We start from the raw sequence: 17,117 nt of genomic DNA, 5'->3' as shown, positions 1-17,117 counted from the left end.
GAAACATTTCCATCCTTGTGTCTCCTCTCCTTTCATATTTTCCACACAGTCCTGAAATCTCCTGCTGTACCTTAACATACATTTCCCCTGCTTTACATTGTAATTGCTGTGTTTCTTTTTTTTTTTTTTTGGCCCTTCATGGAGCCATGACATGTTGTTGAAGCTGGCGATAACATACCACAACACCCGGTCTATATAGTGCTGAAATACAGAAGACCATGTGATTTCATTAAAACTATATGTTTTACACACAGTGTAGTACTCTTTATGTGAGAATGTGAGGGATAGCTGCACACAGAGAATACTTGAGTGGTAATCATTAAATGGACCGTTGAACTGATTCAGAGGAATGAATCAAATAATATACACTACACTACTGCTTGGGGTAAGAATAAAAAAAAAAAAATCTAGAAGTCCTTTTCGTTCACTAAGGCTTCATTTATTTGACCAAAAAAATGCTGTAAACACAGTAATATTGTGAAACATTATTACAATTTGATATACCTACTTTCTATGTGGATATAATGTAAAATGTCATTTATTCCTGTAATGAAAAGCTGTATTTTCAGCATCATTACTCCAGTCTTAAATCTCACACAATCCTTCAGAAATCAGTCTAATATGCTAATTTGCTGCTCAGATAATCTCGTTATTTACCAGTTTATTTATGTGCATTAACATGACTTATTTATCTACTTAGAAAACAGTTGTGCTGCTCTTATATTCAGTATATATATATGTGTGTGTGTGTGTGTGTGTGTGTGTGTGTGCTGTCAAAAAATTAATTACGATTAACCGCACCCATAATAAAAGTTTTTGTTTCTATAATAAATGTGTGTGCTGTATATTTATATACATATATATTTTGAAAATATTTACATGTATATTTTTATATTCATATAATTTATATATAAATATATTTTATATATAAACCTAACATACAAAAACTTTTATTATGGATCAGATTAATCGCAAATAATGATTTGACCACACTTACACACACACACACACACACACACACACACACACACACACACACACACACACACACACACACACACACACACACACACACATATATAAATATAAATATATACACACAGTATATTTTTTATGTAAGCTGTGAAATTATTTTGAAATAGAAATCATTAGCAACATTGTACATCTTTACTGTAATTTTGACAGATTACATGTTTCCTTACTAAAAAAATAAATACAAATAAATTAGAGACCACACTAAAACACTCTAATAAAATAAAAATAATAAACTTATTCAGATATGTGAGCTGTGAAACAAAGAATGATTGCAATTATGAATATTCATCTATCTTACATGTTGTGATAGCCTGTTGATGGGAGCCCAGACGATTCATTCCAGCAGCCCTTTTGTTTTCATCTCATTTTATCTCACTGTTGGGATGTGGATCTCAAAGATTAGTTTGTGTCCTGAATCGAGAGGACAAGTAGAGGACACGCACTGAACCCGAGCGCTAGCGGATATGAATGTTCCATTTGGAAAGTCATGAAAAGAAGAATAGGTCAAGTCTGCTTAACCCGAAACACAGATGCAGCTATTAAACCTTTGGCTTCCAGACTGAAATCCACGGTCTTAAACAAGTCTCCCAAGGCCAGTTTCCACCGGCTTACTCCGTCCAGGCCAGTGGAAAAGGAAAGCCATTGTGGCCGATGTGATGAGGTGCACTGTATGGCTTGGGTTCACCTCTGAAGATGGCTTTGAGTTTTCTTGCTTTATTAGCCAGAAACAGACATGAATAAAGCATGGGAACTGCTCTTAAAGAGCGGACCAGCTCCAAAACGTATGCGCTTGAAATGGATTTGGAGAAATTCTTAATGTTAAATACATTAATACTGAACTCCAGCACATGATTCATCCTTCACCGTTTGTGCAGCAGACATTATTGACAGTGAACACCACCAGTTGTGTTTTGAAAGATTGTACAGCTACAGATATAAAGCAAAACATTTTCAAGAAGTAATTTGCAGGTTTTAAATGATTAAAGGAACAGCTCACCCAAAAAATGAAAATTAGCTGACAGTTTACTCACCCACAGGCCATCCAAGATGAGTTTGTTTCTTCATCAGAACAGATTTGGACAAATGTAGCATTACATCGTTGCTCTTCAATAGATCCTCTGCAGTGAATGGGTGCCGTCAGAATGAGAGTCCAAACAGCTAATAAAAACATCACAATAATCCACAAGTTATCCACACCACTCCAGTCCATTAGTTAATGTCTTGTGAAGTCAAAAGATGTGCTTTTTTTTAAACAAATACATCATTGTGTTTTTAACTCTAAACCTTTGCTTATAACCAAAATAGGAGACCATAATAATGTTTCCTACAGTGAAAAATTCCCTGTTGTATTCCTCTCGTATCAAAATTCCTCTCGTATCAAAATCCACCAATGTATTTGTTCAGAACTGTTTGGAACTGTTTTTTTTTTGTTCTGCTTAATCAGTGCATATTTCTCTCCTGATTCAGACAAGATGACTTTTTCACTGAATAAAGCTATATTATGGATATAGGAAGCAAGAGTTTGAATGATGTTTTAATGATGGATTTGTTTCTTATAGACACAGTTTTGTTTCACAATACATCAATTGATTGACAGGAGTGGTGTGGATTACTTGTGGATTATTGTGATGTTTTTATCATCTGTTTGGACTCTCATTCTGATGGCACCCATTCACTGCAGAGCATCCATTAGTGAGCAAATGATGTAATGCTAGATTTCTCTTAATCTGTTGTAATGAAGTAAATGTAGTGTTCCTGTGGCTCAATTGGTAAAGCATTGCGCAAGGTTGGGGGTTTGATTCCCCGGGAACACATGATAGATAAAAATTGTTAGCCTGAATGCACTGTAAGTCGCTTTGGATAAAAGCGTCTGCTAAATGCATAAAAGAAACAAACTCATCTACACCTTTGACTTGAGGGAGAGTACATTTTCAGCAAATTTTCATTTTTAGATGAACTTTTCCTCTAAATGTATTAGCTTTTATTTTTTGCTTAACTTGCTTCAGTGTCAGTAATCTGTCATATTTAATTTGGCACAAGGGCTAAAGTTGAAGGAATGGAGAGCGGTACACGAGATACGAACTGAGCTTCACTGACAGAGCATTAACTCACATTAGCTCTTCATCCAAATGTCATTTCAGACCAACTTCATGACATACTGACTGGAAAATGCTATTGGGCAGTTGGGAGCAGGACCGCTGTAAGCAATTTTAAAAAACATGTACTGTTCAGTTTTCACATACTGAAACAATGTCAAAACTATTTGTTTGGTACCTGTTTAATTTATATTTCATAACTGCATATACTGTATAATGTTAAAATTACAGCCTGCTGTACTTGAAATGCATTGATCTGTGCTTCACTTTTAGATACTAATAAACATCAATAACATTAACCAAATAAAATGTAAGATAGAAACCCTGATGATAGAAAATAACTATTAAAATAAAAAATTATCAAAAGTGATGCAAGACACAGGCACTACTGAGAGCTTTCATAAAAAAAAAAGTTCGTAGATCAAAAAGTTTGAAATTTAACTACTAAAAATAATATTTTAATGTAAAAGTAAGTTTTTTTGTTGTTGTTAAATATAGATATTCACTGTACATTCTAAGGTAATTTATACTTTATTATTCCACACTTATTTTACAGCCAATAACATTTTTTTTAACAATATTAGGCTACTGTACAATGAATGAGGGCTGAAAAAAAAAATCCCTAAAAAAGTACTTGATATTGCAAATGCACTATATTTCAAATTCTCCAAAGTCAATGAACAGTATACCAATAAAGTTGTAGCATCCTTTTAAAGCTTTTGAATTTTCCTGTGCCCATATGAATTGTAACTGCATGGAAAAGAGTTACCAGCACTTTCTACAAAATCTCTCCTTGTGTAATGTACAGAAACCGATTTTAGCACAATTTGAAGGATAGCACAGAATTAAAATGTTGTTGAACTATCCCTTCAACCACTGAACAAGTTTCACTGTAACATTTATACAGTCCCTTTCTGTTTAAAGGACTCAAATATAATAGATACAACAGTGACCTAAACCACCTGGTACTGAGCCAGAGAAAGTGCAGAAGGAATATGAGAGAACAAAAAGTGAAAGGACTGAGATTTATGAAGAGAGAAACTGTGTGTGTGTGTAAGAGAGAGAAAGAGAGAGAGAGACAGAGCTGCGTGGGTCCGAGTGAAAACAGTTTTGTTCTTCCAGTGTTTGTGTGGAGTGATTGTTAGCAGACAGAACAGTGAGGGAGGCTTTCAGGCGTCTGTTAAGTTAACAAAGCACAGTCCTCTCCTTATGTAGCTCTTATTGTATGAATGAGTTAGTGTCACAGAGAGAACGTCAGCTGGACGAGACTCAACTGTTGTTTATGCGTTTGTGAGTGAGGGAGTGGGACGGATATAAAGGGAGGAGAGATAGCCAAGCGGAGAGGTGCTTCTATTTGTTTTAATTTTCCTGTAACGATCGAGGAGCAACAGAAACACAGATCGGCTGTCAGTCTCAGTGCACACACTGCAGAGAGGAGGACTCCTGTGGACGCACACGCACGTGTTCGCACCTGTTGAGCGGATCTGTTCACGTCCTGCAGTCATGTCTGTCTCCACGGGTGTGTGAGGGGCTGCTCGTGTCTATCAGGGGTCTTCCTATCTTACAGGGGAGAGATGTCATCGCTCTATTCACGCAGCAAGGACCTTTCCTCTCGCTCCAGAAAGTCCCTGTCGGACTCGCCGCCCTCCTCCCCGTCCCCCAGCACCAAAACATTCAGAGTAAGAGCCAGCTGTGTTTGCTTTGTGTTTGTCACAGTAACACTGACGTTTCAACAGGCAGTATTGTGTTCAATGTGATCTAACTTTGTCATTTGTCACTTTGAGGATACAAATGTTCATTTGTAACAATGTTTTAGGCTATGTTTAAGGGTTTGTGGTCTTCAGCAGCAGTCGCAAGCAAGTTTTATGGGTTAAACATTTTAGTTTTCAAGTGCTTATTTGTTTATTGTGGTGCTTGCACAGTGGAGTCCGAAAGTCCACGTTGAAAATCTGGGATATTGTTTTATCATTCAAACCTGGAAATTAACAGTGTTTTAGGATTCTGAGCACTTTTAAGCAAAGAAATGCATCCTTAATTTCAGATTTTGCAGTATTTCTATGTCACTTATCAAATTGTAGTAAATTTGTGATCATCAGGTTTTATCCAAACTTATGTAGTTCATGCAGCTCGAGTGCTGCTGTCATTAACCCTGTAAAGCCTGACATGAAATAATAATCAGAAAAAATATATATTTATATACTTTTTAAATAGGACAGTTTGCTGAGGCTTTAAGCAAAATATAAGATAGTCTAATATATATATATATATATATATATATATATATATATATATATATATATATATATATATATATATATATATATATATATACAATTATTATTATTATTTTTTGGATGTATTGTATTTGATACATCAAGCTTACTGTATATGACTCATATGATATAGATAGAATAATATGAAAAATGACACCTGACGTTTTTACAACTTGCTATAACAGTATGAAGCATCAATCAATCGACAGTAGGCATGTGGTATATTGTTTACAACAGGTTTTTTTTGTTCATGTTGGTTATTAAAGGTACAGGTTGTAGGACCTGCCGCTAGAAGGCGCACTATCAAAACAATAACAATCACGTGGTTTGATGACGCTAAGAAGGAGCGTGGAATGATGGGATTTGTTGTCTTCTACCCAACCGCTGACGGCCATCAATCAGACGGAAACATAAATCATGGATTTAACGCGAGTTCAGCGATTTGCGCGAGTAGATTATATACAAAGTCAATGCAAAGACGCGATCAGACTATGGATCAGACGCATCCTCACGCAGGTCTAGAGATGCGATCCCCCGCGTTTGGCGTGTATGCACCATAATACTAATCTTGTTGATCGTTATAATAGCATACGTTTTCTGTGAAGATACGAATCAAAACAACTCACCTGTCGAGTAAAACACAAGCGAGATCGGCATCTCTTTCTAGTTGAAGTTTGTCGCAAAGCTGTTGTCATGTGGTTTCTACGTTAGTAAAGGCGGTAACAAAGGGTAACTAACATCATTGACAGGCGACTGCACTGCCCCGTGTCACTGTTTAGAATGGGAATTTTCTCATGATTTATAAGTAGTTGAAAACATTAGAGATATTGTTAGTAATCAGCTGGACAAAATATATAACACTAGCCTAGTGGTTTTTGAATATTTTACTGCAAATATCTTACAAATTGTACCTTTAAGGAAACCGTAGAAATGTATGTATCAGACATGATGCAGTAGGTTTTATAGGGTTAAAGCAAACCAAAGCTAATTATATTGGTAAATCAGTACACTGTATGAACAAAATTGCATTAAATAGTCCTTAACTTGCAGCAAACAAATCAATACTCATGTTGTTAAGGAAGTTGTGATGCTTGTTTGAAAGCTCATGAGATTGTGTTGTTGTGCCGTGACACCAGCGAGTGAACAGAGCTTCACTGTCTCTCATGTAAACACTGATTCAGGAAGTAGTGGGAGTCAGTCCCAGCCATCACGGTTCACTCAGTTTCCAAATGACTCTGGCCATGTCCCCCAGTGATTTGCTAATAATTACTGCAGAGCATAAACAGTCTGAAGAGACTTGGTCAGAAGAGACTTGTTAAGAAAATGCTCTTCAAATGCTTAGTATAGGGTACAGTATTCAGTTGATGGGTTATAGTTGACAAAGGATGTGAAGATTTTTAGGAAGTTCTTGTCAGGTTTTGTTAAGAAAATATGAGTAATGTTAGTTAATTCGTGAGTGGATGCTGCCAGTGATTGCTTTGCGGTTATGTGAACATTTCTAGGTGTTATGGGTGTCTCTTTTTATAATCCACCAGACAGAGATCATAAGACTGGTTAAGGCATGTGGTAGAAATAACACACACCTCTTCTAACCAATGATTTAAGGAATCATTCAGCATAAACAGTAAGCTTGTCTGAGCAAAAACTGAGCAAAATACTGAGGCTATTAAGGAAAAGTGTATAATTCCGCTCAAAATAATTGTGTATAGGAAAAGCTGAAAGTGGAAATGGTTATTTTTTTGTTCCAATAATTTATAAATAAGTATTTTTTTAGTACAAATATTCTGCACAGGCACTTTAAAAACGTGGTAACCTCCAGTTAACTGATTTAAGTCATAAAACTACAAATGCAGTTTCAAATGTAATTCTAAAATGATTAGAAAAGCAGTTTCACACTGAAAGACGTTGCTGTCACTGCTTGATATTTCATGTCAACATGCCATTTCTGAATATCTTTTAAATGCATGAAGTTATGGCAGTGTATGACATGTTTTGATCCAGTTTGAGTCATTATGTGTGTGTTTGCGAACAGGGTTTGTCCTGTATTATTAGGCGCTGAGCTGATCTCACATATAAGCCAACATAATCCAATATTTCCCCTTAATAGATTTAAACACCTTTCCTGAATAATACATAACTATTAATGTGAATAAAACAAAAACTTTTTTTCTAGCAGGAAAAAATCTGATCAAATTATGACATGAGAAACCAATCTCTGTGTGTGACGGTGAACTCTGTGAGTTACCTCTTACACAGTCAGTGAGTTGTAACTACAAGTGCATGAACGGTTCCATGTGGCTTGCAAATGCTGGGTTCGAAGAAGTGCGACCCTAATGCATTTCATAAGACTCAGTTTTTAAACCTCACCGGACCAATCCAGGATATACTGTTTCATAATCAGAGAGCATTTGTTGAAACGCGCTGTTTCAGTTTTTCTTTTGGCTGCCGTATTGTCACTTTAAAGCCCCATGAACAAACGCAAAGTCTGTGAGTGAACGAGACCAATAAAGGCCCTGTTGACGTGTGGATACTGTGTTTACTTCAGTGAAAAAAATGCCTATAAAATCAGCAGGTGCTCCAGATGTTCTGTCTTTAGGAAGGTAATGCAAGCACTGAATGAAGAAGAAACAGATTGCCATTAGTCCAGTGCTTTTCCAAACCTTCAGTTGAGTGTGACAGTCCAATTTGGACATAAAACTGCTGCTTCATGTATGACATCACTAGTCCCACATCTCTGTTGTTTAAGCTAGACGTTACTCATAACTTCAAGTAGTTAGGGGCTGTTTATACAGAACACATTTCTGCATAGCACTTAGCTGCTTTTCCATTGTCTTTCTATATAAACATGCTAGAAGGACGTTTTTGCCCATTGCATTCAATTATTGCATCTTTTGCAGTGTGTCGTGCTTGACAAGGCATTTCAAAAACACAGAGCTCAAATTGAAATTTGTAAAAAAAAAAAGTTGTCAGCTCCGGCCTGAAAAATTAATTCTGTGTGAACAAAACTAATAAAGCAACTCTTTTGAAACAATAGTTTCCTTCACTAGAAAGCTGTCTTTACTGCCTTGACTGTAGCAAAGGTATTGCCACATTGGAGCTATATAAGGGCAGTATGTTCTACTACTGTCCAGTGATGTAATTCAAAATTTAATCAAGCTGTGTTTTTTGTCTGACACAGAAACATTTTTTTTTAATGAATGAATGAACAATCTGGTTGTTAACATCAAACTCTGGGTGGATACATTTAAATTAAATACAGTTAAAAAAAAATTATAAAATAAACCCTAATTTACAGTACTGAGCCAAAACAGCAAAACGTGTATGTAGTGAATTGCAAAATTTAACTAACTACACCTCTATAAAAAATGCATTTCATTAAGTCATATTGTGAATTATTATTATTATTATTTATATTTTTACGTTTTAATTTAATAAATTAAGTAAATTTCTAAAACACAATCCCATTATCACAAATTAGAGTTAAACCACGGTCACACTAGACTTTTCGTTCCATTGACTTCCATTAATACGCATTTGAAAGCGTCAGACGGGAAACGCAAGCCTGTGTGAAAAGTTTTGGCATTTTGCTGCGTACCAAAGTTCAAGCGTTGTGAACTCTGACCCGCATCACGTGACCAACGGCAGATCGATACGTCACAGCATGACCTCCTATCTGAATTAAAAGAACATAAATATAAAACTGCACCGCTGCAGGAAACTGGAGACGATTGTATGTTTTTACATTTTTCTGTGTATTATTATTGTGTATGTGTTGACGTTTTGAAAAAATGCTGCAGGACGTGACGTCATATCATGACTGTTGCAGCATCTGAACGAATTTTGTATGCTCAAAGTGTAGTGTGACCTTAGTTTTAGCAAAGCAATCATCCCTTCTCCCTGTAAAAGGATTAATTCAGTCCAGTCTGAGCAAACAGTGTGAAATCAAAACAACAATATAGCAATTGGAAATGCTATTGTTAGGCGAAAAAAAGCTTGTTACTGGAAAAGCAACACTAGATTTAAAGCAGCTGAATAACTGTCACATTACTGCAAGGTTTACCATCTACTTTTACATAGTTACTCCCCAGCTTTGGTCTGCACACTGTTACAGAGGTTTAATGTTTAGTGATGGTAACGGCAGGCTCGCCACATAATAGGACAAGATTAGCTGAAGAAAACGCTCATGACGTTTTATGTTTCCTCTAATCATAACATGCTTTTTTTCCCATCAACAAAGCTGCACATGTTGAAGTTTCCATGACGAGTGGAGGCAGAGCGCGTGAGGTCTCCTTGGGAGCGAAAGTTAAAGAGAGCGAAAGAATAAACACATGTGTTTTGTTTTTAGGGGTCTTCTAATCCATGTTTATGAAGAACTTTTTATCCCAAACAACAGAACACAGGGTAATAAACAGACAAACACATCTGACCGGGCATCTGAAAGCTTTTTTTAAAGGGATTGTTAACAACAATAAAGTCTGTCATCACTTGCGAACACTCATGTCAATCCAAAACATCATGACTTCATCTTACATGCAACATGAAATTGATTTTTCTTTTTTAAATCCTGACCAATTTGTCATTATAATTACGGTGAATGAATACTGGTCTAGAAACTTCCAAAATGACCAAAAAACAAAAAATTTACATAAAAGTGGTTCTGAGTTAAAATATAATTGTACAATAATAATAATAATAATAATAATAATAATAATAATTATTATTATTATTATTAAATATAAAATATAAATATAAAAATTATTTAACAAATAAAACGATGTAATATCATTATTGTAATATTTAACTGTAAAATACAATACAATTGTTTATTTTATTTTTAAAAGCGCTTCTCATTACAAAGTAGAAAACCTTTTTCAGTCTTTGCACTTCAATATTTCAGATTTAATTAAATGTGATGCTTGCTATTTCTGAGTGTAAGTTGTCATATGGCCATTTGAATATGAGATCATAAGATTCATTTTCTCAGAGTGTCATTGTTTACTGAAAATAGCTATCTATTTTTGCTATTTTCTGTGCTGAGTCCATGAAAATTCATAAACAAGTCTGAAAACTTGTGAAAAGTCATGAAACGATTCTGAATAAATCATGAATCATCTGTATCCTTTTTTGAAGTTTTAAAAAGATTTTATTTATTGTGATTACATGGCAAAGAGCAACCGGCACACATTTCAGTGCGAAAGAAAGAAACTTGTGAAACTACATAATGAGTAAATGCTTCAACATTTTCTTTTCTTTTTTTGATCAACTGTTCCTCGATCAGAGCAGATCAGAAGAAACCAGCCCTTATAAAGTAATCAAAACAAATGACTTGATTTGTTTTCTCTTAATATATCTGGCTTATCACCCAAAGAGCGATGGGAGCGGCGAAGAGAAAGATCTGCAAGCCAGAAAAGTCTTTTTTTGGACTTGTGTGTTGTAATACTCCTTTTGAGTATGATGATGCTCACATTTTCCATTTTGCATGCTGGCAGCCGGACTAGCTGGCTCTCGAAGGGGGGGATGAAGCGATGAGGGGAAAGAGAGGATTAAAGTGGTTGCATATAAATACTTCAGCATGAGCCAGATCCTGTAAATGTTACAGTTTGTGGAGTTATGGGATCAGGGTGAAGCCCACAGCTGCGTGAAGCAGCCTCAGTCTGTTACTTCATAGTGTATATGAGTTATAGAGCTCATATGTGCTAAACGCATGGAGAATTTAGCAGCCCTGCGGTGTTCATGCTGTGACCCGACACAGTTCACATGCCTTTGATGTGCAGTGAAGGTACAGTTGTCCTGCTGCACTGATCCAGCTTTACCCAATCTTCATTCATCCACTGGAAGAGGATTGACATAATTGCTCACAGATCTTTAACAGTGAAAAGGACGCGCTCTCCAGCTCTGCTATAGTCAAGAGTGTGAATTCCAGAGAGGTTTGACCCCTCAATTAAGGCTTAAACCCCTAAAGGAAGCCAAAATAAAAGGGCCTTAAATATGCAAAGAATAAACCAAAGCATGCACATATATTGTTTTGAATCCCACAACTCTTCAGACCAGAAAAGAGACAATCCTTTAAAATCTGGAACCATCAACTCAATTCAATATCACATGATCAAAAACAGGTCTAAAAACATCCAAAGAATAACATTGTCTGCCAAATTAAACATCACATAATAATATTAAAATGTCCCACCCTGATACACACTGACAATAATATTGAAAGTAAGATACAAAAGGTATCACATGAATATAATATAATATAATATAATATAATATACATACATATACTGTATATACACATTACACTGTAAGAAATTATTGTGATTTTAACAGTAAAAGACTGTAAAAATGCTACAGTAAAAACCTGTTAATTGGTTATCAGTAAGTTTCCATACTATAAACGGTGAATAACTGTGATTACATATAATGTAATTGTATAGAAAAATACTGTTAAAATCACGTTTTTTGGAAGAGAAAAAGAAAAAGTAATTGTACAATTTACAGTGTAAAAATGTAAATTGACACTTCATATTTTATGTTTTTTAGTTTTAGTTTTTTTCTTAACAGTTGTGTACATTAGGCTTTATCTTACATCTAATGTTGTTAAATTAATGTTTATTGCATTATTTCAGTATCATGTGTGTTACCGTGATGGTGTTTAGTGTTTGTGTGAATATATATCCCTTCTCAGCTTGTGGAAGAGCTGTTTGTGATGAGCTTTGACTTTCTCATCACCACCTGTTTTTGGTGATTATTAGTATTACGAAATAGTGGTTCAAAACAGATAAACCATATTTATAACGTTGAAGTTCTGGCAACCACAGCTGCCGGTATTTTACTGTAAATGTCAAAGATTTTTTTTTTTTTACAGTGTACAGGGTTTGAATTTAACTTTTGGCTACTAATTGTTTTTGCTATAAGCCATTCTTAACTTCTACTAGCCAAAACAAGAAAAGAAATCCAAAATAAACCCAACAGCTTGCGGCTGTTCACAATGGATGTGGCAAAGGGGGCATTGCAAATGCTGTGAAATTAGGCTGTATTTAATATATCATGATGACTCACGAGTTCAGTATTTGCGCTAATTCTGTGCAGATTTGGCTTAAATGAACTTCCCCAAGAAATAATGAGAGAACCTCATTTACGGAAAGTAACCCACGAAATTGCCTAGTGATTTGAAAGGGTCACCTGCCACAGCTGATTTTTGCTGATTGAATTAAAGATATGTAAAAATCATAAGATAAAAATTCAACTAAAAACAAAAAAAAACATCTAATGGCATCGCATCCTTTATATGTGCCAGCTAAATGAAATAAAGTGAAATAAATGATAATGGATGGATGGATGGATGGATAGTTAGTGCCTTCCAGCGTCAGTATGAAATGATAAACAGAAGCAATGTGTTTTTACGCTTTCATTATTTGTCACTTTATTATGTAATTGTGGGGGTTTGATGATGATCACATTGAAACAGTGGGTTAACGTCTCTTCTCTTCTGCTTGCTTCTATCCTCATTCATCTGATTCAGTGTTATTTTTACAGCAGGATGGAATGTGTGCAGCACTGCCTTACATGGTTTACTGTGGTGAAAATGTGTGCCTGATTTCTCCTCTTCTCTTTCTCTGTAGAGAGTGAGCACAGGGCCAGCAGGTGCCTGTGGGTAATAATGCCCCCTGAGGGCTTTAAAACTTCTGAACGGCAACAGCACAAGTCTGTTCCATGATTTACCCAAAGCAGAACTTGTTCTTGGATAAACACTCCTATTAACTGATAGGATTTGGAGTATAAGGATATGTTAAGGGAATAGTCCCCCCCTCCACCAAAAAAAAATATGGAAATTGTATTTATTCAACCTCCTGTCATCCAAGATGTAAATGAGTTTGTTTCTTTATTGGAACAGGTTAGGAGAAATGAAGCATTATATCACTTGCTCTTCAATGAGTTCTCTGCAGTGTATGGGTGCCGTGAGAATGAGAGTTCAAACAGAGCTGATAAAACCATCACAATAATCAAAAATAATCCACACCACTCCAGACCATCAATGTCTTGTGAAGGGAGAAGTTGTGTGTTTGTAAGAAACAAATCCGTCAAGACCTTCCAAAATATAAATCCGCTTCCTCCAGTGAAAAAGTCCATCCCCTCTCACATCAAAATCTTGACATGTTTGTTTTGAACTGTTTTGGTCTGTATTCACTTAAACAGTGCTTGATCTGTGTATATTTCTCTTTTTATTTAGTTGAGATTCCTTTTTCTCTAACAAAAGCATATTATGTACAGAATGCTCATATTTTAGCTGGAAGCAGAAGTTTGTAGTTTAAAATGCCTTAGAGCTGCAGTCGGTAACTTTTGACGCTCTAGTGGTTAATAAACAGAACTGCTTGCGTCTTGCGGAAGAACATTGTAGCCGGAGCTACTTCTCTCTGTTTATGTCTATGAAGAATCACAAAGGTACTGGGTTACTCCGCCGCGGTACCCCCGAAGCAATATAAAATAGTCCGAATATAAACACTTATTATAGGTGTACCCTAGTGATTCAGGACAAGCCAAAAACACGGTTTGGAAAATGGATTCATGGTGTACTCGCTTATTTTGTAAATTTTTCTACATTTTGAACACAAACAAAGTTACGGACCGCAGCTCTGATTGGTTGTTTCTTAACGGGAGCGATGGAGTTTCTGCAAATGGCAATAGGACACTGGGAGGAGCCAGAGGAGCTTGATTTTTTCCCAGATTATCTGTCTCATATTCTACTGTCAGGACATAATGACAGGTTTAACAAATATGTAAAAAATATTTTTTTACAAAAGTTCCCTACAGCACCTTTAATGATGGATTTGTTTGTTATAAACACAACTTTTCACTTAATATATTAACTGACGGACTGGAGCGGTGTGGATTACTTGTGGATTATTGTGATGTTTTTATCAGCTGTTTGGACTCTCATTCTGACGGCACCCATTCACTACAGAGCATACACAAGGGATGCAATGCTAAATTGTTCTCTAAATCTGATGAAGAAACAAACCGACCTATATCTTGGATGGCCTGAGGATACAGTTTTAGCAAATTTGCATTTTTTGGTGAACTGTTATTTTCACTGATTGTAAGTTAAGGTGGTTTATATTTGTATTTCCTCCTGGACCAAGAATAGATACCAATCCAAAAAATGAGCGATAACCTCAAAATGACCAGACATGAGAACAGGACCACCAGAGCACATATCCACTAAATACAGACTTCATCTACCCCACATGATGTGACCACAGAGAACTAAACAAGACCACCAGCACACATTGTGAACGTTTCATAAACTGTTTTGTTGTGGCTGCATGTAAACACTTGAATAAGACATCTTGCCTCACTTTGAGAAATCATAATGATTGCCAGTAAAACACAAAGCAGCCACAGATATCACAGCAGTTATTGTAAGTCATAGCTGCAGGTCAAGCTCTGTTTCTCCTCCAGTGTTGTCGTGATGTGGTCAGAGAGCAGGTTCCTGGGGAAACTCTGTATAACCACATAAGGAGAGATGTCTCTGAAATACTGTGTAAACATTCAGATGGGCCTGTCTCTCCAGTGGCCAAGGGCCATGCTCTCATCCCTCTGTTTATTTCTATGTAAAAATACCAGAGATTCATGCCAAAAAATAGCAGATGCATTTACGATCAGTTTATAAAATATCCAAAATAAAGTATATAATATTACACTATTAAATGCACAAGTTTGATAATCAAAAAAGAAAAAAGAAAAAAAAAGAGTACAATAAACCACTTCAAAATGCATTTTGAAAATAGATTTAATTTCCTGTTTGAGCAATAGTTTCAAAAGTAGTGTACTTTGTTACCAAAGAGACAGTTTCAGAGCTTGAAGGACATATGTACAGGTGATATTACATTTTTATTCAAGTCAAACTTAAGCTTGCCACAAAGCACCGGCAAAAGTAATTATCATAAATGTGCCAGGGAGGAAATAGTAAGGAGTTATTTGAATTATTTACTAATAATCTAGTGTTTTCTGAGTCTGTGTCACAGAAATTTCAGAGCCTGGCTCATTAGACGTGCCTTTAGAGAGTAATGCCTCTATACAGATTATGATTATATAATGGAAGAGTTTTTGTTTTCGATAAGTTTTATTTCGTTAAGTATTCATTTAAAGCTTTCTATATATACATTAATCATGTCTGTGAAGCAAGTTTTCAATGAGTTCTCCTGTTAAAGACGAGACGGCAGAGAGCACATCATGTTTGTTTTTCTCCATTCTACAAAACCACAACATTTGTTGATATTGTGAAAAAAATTTAAAATTAAAGCAGACCATTCACAGCCATGAATAAACCTTAACCTTAATAAAAGCCAAAACGAAATACAATCACTTTGCTGTTACATACAAAACTGAACTATTTTAATAGCTGAAAGAGAAGTATAAGGTGTTTAGGGAGAAGGAGGAAAAAAGACGGACTCGGGCCGGTAATTCTGATAAGCTGTCAGACAAGGGCCGGACTGGGGCCTAAATTTGAGGTCTGCGCAGAGCTCTATGTCAGAGAATACTCTAACCCTGTCCGTGTACATATATATATATATATATATATATATATATATATATATATATATATATATATATATATATACACACACACATATATATATATATATATATATATATATATATATATATATATATATATATATATTTTTTTTTTTTTTAAGAGTTGAAGTGCATATTTAATACAATTTAGCGGAATTACAATTTAATGAGCAGATAAAAATATATATTTAAATAGTACAGTATATATGGACATTGTTAGTGGACCAATTAACTAATGAGATTGTAAAAAGTGATTAAATCTCCTGTACTTATAGAAACATCAAATGTAAAATATCTAATTTGGTATAATTACTTTTTAAGCACATGAAAAGCTCTTCTTTTTCTCTGCCAAACTTTGTCCTGCTGTAGTGACTGACTCTGCATGACCTTTTTTGGCGTTGTTCAGACGTCCCCTTCAGACAGTGGACTGTAATTCCTCTCTGATGCATAATCAAGTGTGCTGCGGAGTGTCCAAACAGGATGTGCTGTCTTTAGCAGAGGAACAGAGGGGATTCTTTCTCTGCCTTTCCTTCTCTCTCTTTCTCTCTGGACTGAACAGCCTTAAATCTGAAGCAATGAGAACATATTACCAGACCCGTGTGGAATCTGCACCCGCCGAGTAGCTTGACTGTAGTTTCACTACTTGAAATTACGAGTGGCTTGTAGCTTGCCATCTTTGTTATGGATGTTTCTGCTTGTACTGTCAGACCCTTACACCTTCATTTACCATCTCTGCACATCCTCAGGATAAAAGGTCATCCAGACAGTGATGGGTGGACAGTGATGTTTACAAAATGTGACTATGTTCAACATGTACCTAAAATGGAAATTAAATGTTCTTTTAGTAGATTTACTGTCTGCAAGATACCCTCCCATAAAAACAACCTGATTTATGTGCTTGTGCAAAGAAAATGTAGGAATGTAGTTGCTAGTGGACAAAAATGAGCAACTACAATTTATTACAAAAGAACAAATGCACAAATTCTCTTGAAATTAGCTGTTTTGCTGTTATTGCTAAATGTAGTTGGTGTGATTTCAAATGTGAGAAGAAGTGGGTTTACTTAAAACACACATATGCACAAGTTTGCAACAACATATCATTCTCTTGCTCCAGGCATTTGTATATGGCAGACTT

The 17,117-nt window shown here is 35.6% G+C and overlaps 1 protein-coding gene across 7 annotated transcripts in view; it reads left to right on the top strand.

Moving 5' to 3' along the window:
- The first annotated feature begins 4,242 nt into the window (after positions 1-4,242).
- Positions 4,243-17,117, top strand: part of LOC113041041 (protein phosphatase 1 regulatory subunit 12B-like) — a 31,282-nt gene continuing 18,407 nt past the window's right edge. For 2 of the 7 annotated variants that reach the window (XM_026199321.1, XM_026199319.1), the window contains exon 1: positions 4,248-4,810. In XM_026199321.1, the coding sequence (XP_026055106.1) occupies positions 4,706-4,810 (105 nt within the window). In that variant the 5' untranslated portion in view covers positions 4,248-4,705. Of the gene's footprint in view, positions 4,811-17,117 lie in introns of all 7 variants that reach the window. The other 5 variants (XM_026199316.1, XM_026199318.1, XM_026199315.1 and 2 more) reach the window with 5 other exon arrangements.

Source organism: Carassius auratus, chromosome 23 (assembly GCF_003368295.1).
Source record: "Carassius auratus strain Wakin chromosome 23, ASM336829v1, whole genome shotgun sequence".
Classification (NCBI taxonomy): domain Eukaryota; kingdom Metazoa; phylum Chordata; class Actinopteri; order Cypriniformes; family Cyprinidae; genus Carassius; species Carassius auratus.
The sequence above is the reverse complement of the archived record's forward strand: the minus strand, read 5'-3'. Positions and strand labels throughout refer to the sequence as shown.